This window comes from Onychomys torridus, chromosome 12 (genome assembly GCF_903995425.1).
Source record: "Onychomys torridus chromosome 12, mOncTor1.1, whole genome shotgun sequence".
NCBI classification, from domain to species: domain Eukaryota; kingdom Metazoa; phylum Chordata; class Mammalia; order Rodentia; family Cricetidae; genus Onychomys; species Onychomys torridus.
In genome coordinates, this window is record NC_050454.1 from 27149167 (window position 1) to 27161339 (window position 12173).

At 42.4% G+C, this 12173-nt stretch overlaps 2 protein-coding genes across 2 annotated transcripts; both read left to right on the plus strand.

Annotated features, from left to right (window-relative positions):
- The first annotated feature begins 1917 nt into the window (after positions 1 to 1917).
- On the plus strand, positions 1918 to 3294 carry LOC118593830 (tripartite motif-containing protein 43-like). The gene has a single exon (XM_036203423.1). The coding sequence runs from the start codon at positions 1918 to 1920 to the stop codon at positions 3292 to 3294; it is 1377 nt and encodes a 458-aa protein (XP_036059316.1).
- Positions 3295 to 10462: 7168 nt separating this feature from the next.
- Positions 10463 to 11839, plus strand: LOC118593831 (tripartite motif-containing protein 43-like). Its single transcript, XM_036203424.1, has one exon. It carries the CDS (start codon positions 10463 to 10465, stop codon positions 11837 to 11839), a length of 1377 nt encoding a protein of 458 aa, XP_036059317.1.
- The last annotated feature ends 334 nt before the right edge of the window (positions 11840 to 12173 follow it).

Below are 12173 nucleotides of genomic sequence, written 5' to 3' on the forward strand. Positions count from 1 at the left end.
GGCTCCTTGATTACTTACACTTAACCGGTGATCCTTTACCGGCGGGACTGCAGCTCCCTGGTAAGAACCGTACCTGACTTCTGAAGAGGAAAGAAAAAGGGGGGAAATGATTACCTGTCCTTCAAGTCCCTGTTCGAGGCGCCACCTGCCGCAGACCACCCAGAGGGAGACCACCACTGCGGGAGAACCAGGGAGAAGGCTCAAGGAGAAGTCAGGAATCGGCGAGGAGAATGACAGACAGACACATGTGTTGATGTGCTGCTGCAATTTTACTTCTGTATAGGCAATGCTTATATACTTTTACAATCAAGGAACTTGGCAGGGGGTTACATCAGGTCATTATTTTTTACAATTACTCAGAGTCAGCAAGAAACAATAACAAGAGACATCCATATCTATTTTTGTGTATCACTTCCGCAGCGCGAGTTCACCGTGGCTATTGTCTGAGGGCATGATCTCAGAATTTTGTGAAATCTGTCTCGCGCCAGTGACCACATCTGTGGGGAGCCGAACTCTTGCCAGTCTGGGTTATATTTTTTACTATCATATGCCCATTTGCTTTCAAAGCTGTTCTTTTTCCTCTCATAATTTACCCATCTGTTCCCAACTTCATCATAACTTCCTGTATATGGGAGCGGCTCTAGGTAACTTCCACCTTCGGGGGTCCACCTAGGGGCTGTCCACCAGCTCCCTCCTAAGAAGTACTGTGTATACCCCCCGGGAAGTGTGTGCTGGGGAATTTTCTCTAACTCTTTCTCTCTAGAAGGGTCTGGCATGCTATGTTTATTCCCTCGTAACATTTTTATTTTTTACTTTCATTTTTGGGCTTTCTGGCTGTTTCTGACAAGAGCTCGCTTCGGCAGCACATATACTCTAAACAGGAACGACCCCAGAGATGTATTTGAGGAAGTCTTTTGAGCTTCCTTATACACTGGTCTGATAAATGGAGGTGCTCCAGGTACAGGTGACCTGGGTCAGTCATGCTGGTGCCGACCTGTACTGGTTGTGCTGTTAACTGGAGAAGACACAGATAAGACATACAGAGAAAGATCATGATTAGTGCCAACAAGGACTGTCGTCAAGGCCATTTGGTTCTCCAGGGCTTCCTGGGATCCTCAGGCTGCATGACGATTGCTGATTGTGGGGGAACCGCTTGAGGCCACGCTCCGGGAAGCTCCAACCTCAACCCTTCAGCTGCTGGACCCCAGCACAGCGGCATACTTGCTACAGCTACACAGGTGTCACAGCTGTGGGCGTAGCAGAAAAAGGAATAATTCTTGAAGAAATTGCAGTTGAGGTGAATAAGACAAAAATGAGCTGAAGTAAATTCTCAAGGAATTATTAGGAATTTTTTAATGTTGATATTTGCTAAAATCACAGATTGATATCATTAACTGTTCAGTTGAAAAAGGTAAACCGAAAATATAGGCACATCACAAAATATTTAGAAACAGTGAAATATTGTAGTAAAATGGCTCTTTATTTTTTTAAGATTCTGTTCTCACTGTATATTCCAAGAAAGCTTTGAACTAAAACTCCTCCAGCTTCAACAGCCCATTCCCAAGGACTCTTGGATTAAAGGTGTGACCTATCACACCCAGATAAGATGTGTGACTCAGGAGAACTTGTTGTGGAGGATTGTTTTGTGAGTATTGGCCATAGATTTAATTGAATCTTCCATCCAATCAGAGTACTGCTGTTTACGTGGGTGTGGTCTCTAGAGAGTATATAATGACATTCCAGAGTCTAGGGAGTTTCATTCTCCTCTAGACCAGACAGAGTGTGTTCTCATACCTTCTGGCTCCTAGACTGCTAGATTGTTCTTGGCCACTCATTGAGGATCGCACCACTGAGGTGAGCTAATATTGTTGTGTCCGCTCCAGACACTGCTGAGACCAGAGACAATTCCGCGGGAAAATGGAGTCAGACATCTCACAAGCCTTCCGGGAAGAACTCACCTGCCTCATCTGCCTGAGCTACCTTACAGATCCAGTCACCATCAGCTGCGGCCACAGCTTCTGTCGAGCCTGCCTGCACCTATCCTGGGAGGACAGCCAACTTCCAGTCCACTGCCCTATGTGTCGGGAACCGTGCCAGCAGAAGGAAATGAGAACCAACGTTGTTCTGAAGAAGCTGGTGTCCATTGCCAGACAAGCCAGCCTCATGAAGGACCTGAGCTCTGAGGAGCATAAGTGTGTGACCCACAAGGAGACAAAGAGGATCTTCTGTGTTGAGAGCAGGATCTTCCTCTGTCAACCATGCTCTAACTCCCATGAGCACAGAGGTCACACACATTGTCCCATTGAGGCAGCAGCTGACGCTGAAATGGAAAGACTTCTGAAGCAGATGGCATCTCTATGGGAGAAGATCCAAGAAAACGAAGAGAATATCCAGGCAGAGAACAGAACAACAACTTTGTGGATGGACTATGTGACTCTGCGGGAACAAATGATCAGGACAGAGTATAGGGAGCTGCATCCATTCCTCTGTGAAGAGGAAGCCAAACATATCGAGTGTGTGAGAATGGAAGGCCAATGTGGTTTAGGGAAACTGAGGAAGAGTGAGGCCATGATGGTCCAAAAGAGCAAAGAACTAAGACAAATGTACCAGGAGCTGATGGCAATGTCTCAGGAGCCATATGTGGTACTGCTCCAGGGTGTGGATGACAAGGTCAGGAGGAGTGAGTCAATTCAGCTGAGCATGCCTCAAGGTATGAAACCTGAACTCAGTGCCCTACCCATCATTGGACTGACTGAAAAGTACAAGCACATCCACATTGACATTTTCTTTGATAACATAAGTACATTCCATTACAAGATGAACCTATTCAATGTCTTGAGAAAATTCAGCTTTGGACTTCACAGTAAGCATACACCTGTGACTTCTGTTGGATGCTATTTGGCTTCCTGGGCATCCTTGAACTTCATCTCAGGGAACTATTACTGGGAGGTGGAGTTACAGGACTCTGGGAACTGGGCTGTAGGGGTCTGTACAGATTCCTGGTTAAGGAATACCAAACAAATGATTGACTATGAGGGTGCATTTCTTCTTGTGTGTGTGAAGGAGGGTAATCATTACAGTCTCCTCACCACATGCCCCGTATTCCGGCACTATATGGAGAAGCCACTGGGCCGGGTTGGGGTTTTCCTGGATTGTGATGACGGATGTTTAAGTTTCATTAATTTGGCCAAGAGTTCCCTAATATACAGGTACCCCCCTGGTACCTTCAAAAACCCTGTCCAGCCTTTCTTCTCCAGTGGCCATGAGGGGAGTACCTTTAATCCAGCACCTTAGTGTTTCTGTAAATATTTCCTCCTGTAATGTCATCTCTTTTATTGCTATTAGATAATAAAATACTATTAAATGGAAAAAAGTTTCTTTCTTTACAGACACTGCATTTGAGTGTATGTCTAAAAGAGGTTTCACCATGCCTATGCAGCCACCATGGGAATGGTCTAGGCCTCTGGTAACTAGAGACAGTCGTTTAGCTTAAGCTAAACATGGGAGAGCTTAAAATGGAGGATGTGGGAATAAGGGATGTTGGTGGGTAAGGCTGGGGTTGGGGAATAATGAGGTGGGGAGGGATGATCTGTGGTTGGTATGTAAAATGAATAGAAAATTTCTCAATAACAATAATAATAGGAGAAAAGAGAGTAAAGAGAGGTTGCACACATTTCTAATAATGTTACCCCATAGTTTCCAGATTTCGTAATTTGTTGAGACGTGGACAGACCATGTATTCTTGGTTTTACTGATACTTACTCATATGTAGGCCTCCAACTCAAAGGTGTCGACTTGCCTCTGCCTGAGGATTGCTGGGATTAAAAGGATGCACCACCAGATCCAGTACAATATGTGTTCATAATTATAAAGAGCATTTCCTCTGAAACTGAATGTTTGACCAAAGCTGAACATTGACAAAATGTCTAGCTATTCTAATAATGTCTAAAAATATTACAAATTTATAATAATAAAAATGGTATGATAGCACTTTAGGAAGAAATGAAGGAAAATAATGGATGACTTTGGTATTTAATAAAGAACCAATAACAAGAGAAAAACTTCTGTGGAGTATTAGTTGAAGATGGGATACATGTGTTTATGCCGTGTAAGATTTGTTTAATGATGCAAAGAAGTGTAGAATTTGTTTAACACTGTGAGTCTGTGTCACTTTGCCTGTCTAAAATACCTGATTGGCCTAATAGAGAACTTAATGGCCAATAGCTAGGCAGGAGAGAGATAGCTGGGAGTGTCAGGCAGTGAAAATAAATAGGAGAATAAGAGAAGAGGAAGGAGTGAGAAAAGAAGAAAGAGAGGATGATGCTGGAGAGCAGCTACCCAGCCAGAAACAGAATAGGAGGTAAAGACAAGTTATACAAAAACAGAAAAATTTCTATTTCTATTAGCCCAGCAGCAAAAGGTGGACTGGCTAATTTAAGATAAAGAAAAGAAGCCTTTAAACAAGCATAGCTAACGGTGGGCATTCATAAGGAAGAATATTTCTCCATAGGGTTTTTGGGAGCTGGGTTGCAGGCCCTGGAGAGTGTACAGAATAAAAGGGAAAAACTACAATGTATAGAAAGCTCCAATAAATAAATATAAAGTATTAATTATAACAAAGCACAGATTCCATCTCCTATATTCTGCATGATATATTTCATGGAATATATGAAGGAACAAAGCACTAGCAACTGAAATTAGGGAATATTTCTACAAAAATAAGGTAGTTACTTGGCACAAATGATGTTTGTGTGCATTTGTACATATTTGGGAAGTGTGTGCACATGTGTATGCAGTTGCTTATGCACATGCTTGGTCTTGCATACTTACAGTAGAAACTGATGCTAGAGTAAACTCTAATTGTCCTCCACCTTAGTTTTTGAGAAAGGACTTCAAATTCAGTGTAGAAATGTTCATTGACCACTGCCTCGTAGTGAGCTACAAATTCCTACCTATGGCAGACTCCTAGTGCTGACACTGCATACACACACCACAGTGCCTTAATCTCTAGGGACTAAGGATTCAAACTCATGTCCCGATGCATGGACCAGCATTTTACTGACCAGGCCATATCTCCAGGCCCTAGAAGTTACTTTTAAATAACTGGTGACTAAACATTTCAATATATGACTCTATGGGGGTTCGATGTCCTTATTCAAACTACCACAGTAGTGGTTAGCTTGCGTTATCTATTTTTTGTATAGTTTAGAAACCCTTACACAGGAAATAATGTAGTGATATATTGTGTACTCAAATAAACTTGCCTGGGGACCATAGGACACATCTAGCGAATATTAGACATAAAGGCCAGACAGTGGTGACACACAATTTAATTCTATCACTTGAGAGGCAGAGATCCATCTAGATCTCTGTGAGTTGAAGGCCACACATGAAGGCAGTGGTGGCATATACCTTTAATCCTATCTAGATTACTGTGATTTCAAGCCCTAACTGGAAACAGCCATGCAGTGGAGGCACATAACTTTAATCCCAGGACTGAGAAGCACACAGGCCTTTAATCCCAAGAGGCGATGTTGGGGCACACCAAGGTTTATAGGGTGTGAGGAACAGGAACTCATGCTCTTGAGGCTGAGGATTTCATAGATGTAACAACATGGCTGGATTGTTTTGTTTCTCTCATCTATCAACAGTCACCCCAATATCTGGATCTGGGTTCTCTATTAATAAGACTGTTTAGCAATTTGTGTTACAGAACAGAATATCCAAAAGTCAAAAAAGGGACCATTCAATCTTTCTAAGTTATAGTGGTTAGTTTTCAGTTTTCATTCCACAAACCAACCTCTGGATAAATAAACTGATAATCAGTAGTGAAAGTGCACTTCTGGGAGGGCATAACATGGAACAAGTACCCTCAAACCATATTACATCCTCAACATCTGCCAGCTGATGGGTTGTGATGAGTAGCTGTGAGCACAAAGAAAACTATGACACAAGAATATCACAGGGCCATGGCAGGGGTCTTTGTTTGGATTTTGGTTTTTATTTGGTTATTTGACTTTGAGTTGGGATTCCATGAAGTTCTCCTGGGGTAGTTTGAATTTGTCATGTTCCTGCTTCAGTCTTTCATGAAATTGGTCCTCATAATAACTACTTTGATTAATGAATCTGTGCATTATCAAATGAGAATGGATTCTTTCCTGGCCCACCTAATCTGTTCTCTTCCCCCCACACCATGCTCTCAAGAAGGCAGATTTCTCAGGCTGGCCTGACCTGTTATAGTCTCCTAGTATTCGTGGCTGTTATTGCCTGCAATCACCTTTAGGTGACTATAGTAAGCTCTCCTGCCACGTGGTATTTGATACTTCTATACTGAATTAATTTGCTTTTGATTTATTGTCTCATTGGTGTAGGAAACCAACAAGAATCTAAACATAAGCATCACCTACATAGAAAATAACACGTGCCTACAAGTAGAAATCATGGCTGACATTTAAGAATCTAGGTTCCACCTGGGACCTGGTTGAGGATCTCTGCATCCACTTCCATCAGTTACTGAGTGAGAGTTCCAGCACTACTGTTAGGGTGCTTGGCCATCTGATCACCAGACTAGGTCAGATCAAGCTTTCTCTCGACCATTGCCAGTAGTCTACAGTGGATGTATCACTGTGGATTTCTGGGGACCTCTCTAGCACTTTGCTTCTTTCTGTTGTCATGTGGTCTTCATTTATCATGGTCTTATTACTTATTCTCCCTTTCTGTTCTTGATCCAGCTAGGATCTCCTGCTCTGCTAAGATCTTTTTCCCTCATACCTTGCCCTCCATTATTCCCACTGTCGTGCAGGTTGTTCATGTAGATCTCATCCAATTCTCTGTCATTGGGCGATCCCTGTGTCTTTCCTAGGCTCCCATTTTGTAGGAGTCTAATTGTGGAGAAAGAGGAGGGACTGTAAGTGTGTGAATTGTTGAGACCAAGATTGGAAAAGCACAGGGACAAATAGCCAAACTAATGGAAACGCATGAATTATGAACCAAAAGCTGTGGAGCCCCCAAATGGATCAGGCCCTCTTGATAAGTGAGACAATTGAATAGCTTGAACTGTTTGGGAGGTACCCAGGCAGTGGGACCTGGACCTGTCCTTGGTGCATGAACTGGCTGTCTAGAACCTTGGGCTTACACAGGGACACTTTGCTCAGCCTGGAAGGAAGGGACTAGACCTGCCTGTCCTGAATCCACCAGGATGAATTGAATCACCAGAGGAGTCTTGGCCCTGCAAGAGATGGGAATGGAGGGGAGTGGCTGGGAGGAAGGTGGGGGAGGGCAGTAGGGGGAAGGATGGGGAACCCATGGCTGATATGTAACTATTTAAAAGAATCAAAAAAAGTAAAAAAATTAAAAAGAATCTGGGTTCTACTTTAAGAGAAGAGGCAAGGTGTCTATCCAGCTTAAACTCCCAACTGAGTTCCTTAAAATTATTATTGTTACTATTATTATTATTTTGAGAAACATTTTCTTGTATCCCAGGCTGGTCTGCTACACAGTGTGTACTTAAGGATGACTTTTAGTGTCTGCCTCTGCCTTCTGAGTACTGGAATTACAGGCATATGACACCACACCTGATTATCTGTCATACTGAAGATAGAACCCAGGGCCTAGTACATGCTAAGCAAGGACTCTGCAACCTGAGATAGAGCTCTTTCCATTCTTTTTTCCTTTTCAAAAATGGGGCCACTTAGTATTGGTGTCCCTGGAATTAAGTTTTAAGTGATGCTGTCCTTGATCTTCTGATCCAATGCTTCCAACTTCCACTATGATTAACCTCTCTAAAAGTATACCCCTTTAAATAACAGATTATCATATAAGGATTTAATGTGCTTTGGGGATGGAGGATGAAGGCCTGTTTGGACAGTGAGTGCCTGCCATTTAAGGCAGGATTTCAATGAGGAAGAAACAGAAACTCATATTGGACCCATTCTGCTTTGTGATTAATATATTCAGTATGAATGAGAAGAGTAAGAAATCATAAAGACAAGGCAATGATGTTCCAAAAAATGAAATACAGAAAAAGACTCCTGGTAATCTCAATGGAATGAATCAATTATTTAAAGTCAAGGGATTGGTACTATGCCAATGATTAAAAAAAAAATAGAGAAGTAGCTTACCTGTTGTCTACATGCCTTTTAAAAACCCTGTGTTTAGGCCATGCCTTGGTGGCACATTCCCTTAATTCCAACACTCAGGAGTTAGGAAGAAGTTGTGAGTTCCAGGTCAGTATGGTCTACACAGTGAGTTCCAGGACAGCCAGAGCCATTACTCACAGAAACACTGTCTGACAAAAAAAAAAAAAAAAAAAAAAAAAAAAGAAATATCCTAAAAAGCAAAAAAAATAAACAAACAAATATCACCAAACAAACCAACTACAACAACAAAAACCTGGGTTTAAGTAGGATTATGTCAGCATCCCCTTGGAGGTAGACCACTGTACTTTTCTAGGATCATACTGTAAATGTTTGATCTGAAACATTGATAATGTGCTCAAAACACAGAACACTGAAAATACAACCATACTTATGACCTTGCAGAAAATTCAACTGCATGTGGATCAAACACATCAACATAAAACCACATATACTGAACCTAATGAAAAAGAAAGTGGGGAATAGTCTTGATCTCATAGACTCGGGAAAGGACTTCAAAACAGTCCACCGAATCGACAGTCACTAAAAGCAACAATTAATAAATGGAACTGAAAAGCATCTGTTTCATTAAGGACACCATCACAAGGGACAAAGTGACAACCTACAGAATAGTGAAAGATTTTTGCCAACTACACACACTATAGATGGATAATATCTTAAATGAGTGATGAATTAAAAAAAAAACAAAAAAAAAAAAAAAAACCTGGACATCAGGAAAGGAATTAACTCAGTTAGAAATGGGACATAGAGTTAACAGAGAATTCAAGAAAGGGAAAACACAACCTCCACTTCAGGATGCCTTCATCCTACATCCACACTTCCTAATCCTCAGAGCCCCCAGAGAGGAAGATTAGAGAGCTCTGAAAAAGCCTGGCTAACACCCCAAAAGTTCACTTACAGCAACCAAACCATCTGCCTTTTTGGCCCTGGTGTTCTCAAAGGCAGTTTCTAAATGGCGCCTATGATCTAATCAACTAGGGTTGAGGCTTTCCAGGATCTGGCAATGACTTGGAGACAAAGGAAATTTCCTGAGGGGAATCAATAGGCTCTTGGACTCCTCTCCTGTGAGCCCTGTGATTGTAGGGATTTTAATTCCAACCCTGGAAAGATGCTACAATGGAGCCAGAGCATGAATGATATCACAGTCGGTGCCTTCTTTCTTAGGATTCCACCAACTCAGTTTGGAATAATCCTTATCTGAACCATATTTCTAGGTATAAGACTCAAATAAATTTACATACTGGACATCTTCACTCATCTAGGATTTATTAAGTTACATTTAATCTTTATGTCTTCCTCATCCTCATTTTACACACTCTTTGGAATCTATCTTAACATACTCATTATGATTCCTCATGCTCTCTAATTACTAAATCTGTCTCAATGTCAACAACTGGCTTGCCACATAAATAATACAAAACTTCCTTTACCTGCCAGTCCTCTTAAGAGTTAACCCAGGGTTTCTCTGTTTAACATTGGAGCCTGTCCTGAAATGCACACTGTAGTTGAGGCTACCCTGTAACTTTCAGAGACATGCCTGCCTCTGCCTCCTGAGTGTTAACATCAAAGATGTGTGCCACCAATCCCTCCCTGGATTCCCCATGAACTTTCTAAAAAAGGAAGAAGGAAAGAACAAAAGGGGAGAGCATTGAAAAAGGAATAATTCTTGAAGAAATTGCAGTTGAGGTGAATAAGACAAAAATGAGCTGAAGAAAATTCTCAAGGAATTATTAGGAATTTTTTAATGTTGATATTTGCTAAAATCACAGATTGATATCATTAACTGTTCAGTTGAAAAAGGTAAACCGAAAATATAGGCACATCACAAAATATTTAGAAACAGTGAAATATTGTAGTAAAATGGCTCTTTATTTTTTTAAGATTCTGTTCTCACTGTATATTCCAAGAAAGCTTTGAACTAAAACTCCTCCAGCTTCAACAGCCCATTCCCAAGGACTCTTGGATTAAAGGTGTGACCTATCACACCCAGATAAGATGTGTGACTCAGGAGAACTTGTTGTGGAGGATTGTTTTGTGAGTATTGGCCATAGATTTAATTGAATCTTCCATCCAATCAGAGTACTGCTGTTTACGTGGGTGTGGTCTCTAGAGAGTATATAATGACATTCCAGAGTCTAGCGAGTTTCATTCTCCTCTAGACCAGACAGAGTGTGTTCTCATACCTTCTGGCTCCTAGACTGCTAGATCGTTCTTGGCCACACATTGAGGATCGCACCACTGAGGTGAGCTAATATTGTTGTGTCCGCTCCAGACACTGCTGAGACCAGAGACAATTCCGCGGGAAAATGGAGTCAGACATCTCACAAGCCTTCCGGGAAGAACTCACCTGCCTCATCTGCCTGAGCTACCTTACAGATCCAGTCACCATCAGCTGCGGCCACAGCTTCTGTCGAGCCTGCCTGCACCTATCCTGGGAGGACAGCCAACTTCCAGTCCACTGCCCTATGTGTCGGGAACCGTGCCAGCAGAAGGAAATGAGAACCAACGTTGTTCTGAAGAAGCTGGTGTCCATTGCCAGACAAGCCAGCCTCATGAAGGACCTGAGCTCTGAGGAGCATAAGTGTGTGACCCACAAGGAGACAAAGAGGATCTTCTGTGTTGAGAGCAGGATCTTCCTCTGTCAACCATGCTCTAACTCCCATGAGCACAGAGGTCACACACATTGTCCCATTGAGGCAGCAGCTGACGCTGAAATGGAAAGACTTCTGAAGCAGATGGCATCTCTATGGGAGAAGATCCAAGAAAACGAAGAGAATATCCAGGCAGAGAACAGAACAACAACTTTGTGGATGGACTATGTGACTCTGCGGGAACAAATGATCAGGACAGAGTATAGGGAGCTGCATCCATTCCTCTGTGAAGAGGAAGCCAAACATATCGAGTGTGTGAGAATGGAAGGCCAATGTGGTTTAGGGAAACTGAGGAAGAGTGAGGCCATGATGGTCCAAAAGAGCAAAGAACTAAGACAAATGTACCAGGAGCTGATGGCAATGTCTCAGGAGCCATATGTGGTACTGCTCCAGGGTGTGGATGACAAGGTCAGGAGGAGTGAGTCAATTCAGCTGAGCATGCCTCAAGGTATGAAACCTGAACTCAGTGCCCTACCCATCATTGGACTGACTGAAAAGTACAAGCACATCCACTTTAACATTTTCTTTGATAATGTAAGTACATTCCATTACAAGATGAACCTATTCAATGTCTTGAGAAAATTCAGCTTTGGACTTCACAGTAAGCACACACATGTGAGTTCTGTTGGATGCTATTTGGCTTCCTGGGCATCCTTGAACTTCATCTCAGGGAACTATTACTGGGAGGTGGAGTTACAGGACTCTGGGAACTGGGCTGTAGGGGTCTGTACAGATTCCTGGTTAAGGAATACCAAACAAATGATTGACTATGAGGGTGCATTTCTTCTTGTGTGTGTGAAGGAGGGTAATCATTACAGTCTCCTCACCACATGCCCCGTATTCCGACACTATATGGAGAAGCCACTGGGCCGGGTTGGGGTGCTCCTGGATTGTGAAAATGGATGTCTAAGTTTCATAAATGTGGCCAAGAGTTCCCTAATATACAGGTACCCCCCTGGCACCCTAAAAAGCCCTGTCCAGCCTTTCTTCTCCAGTGGCCATGAGGGGAGCACCTTTAATCCAGCACCTTAGTGTTTCTGTAAATATTTCCTCCTGTAATGTCATCTCTGTTATTGCTATTACATAATAAAATACTATTAAATGGAAAAAAAGTTTCTTTCTTTACGGACACTGCATTTGAGTGTATGTCTAATAGAGGTTTCACCATGCCTATGCAGCCACCATGGGAATGGTCTAGGCCTCTGGTAACTAGAGACAGTCGTTTAGCTTAAGCTAAACATGGGAGAGCTTAAAATGGAGGATGTGGGAATAAGGGATATTGGTGGGTAAGGCTGGGCTTGGGGAATAGTGAGGTGAGGAGGGGCGATCTCTGGTTGGTATGTATAATGAATACAAAGTTTGTTTC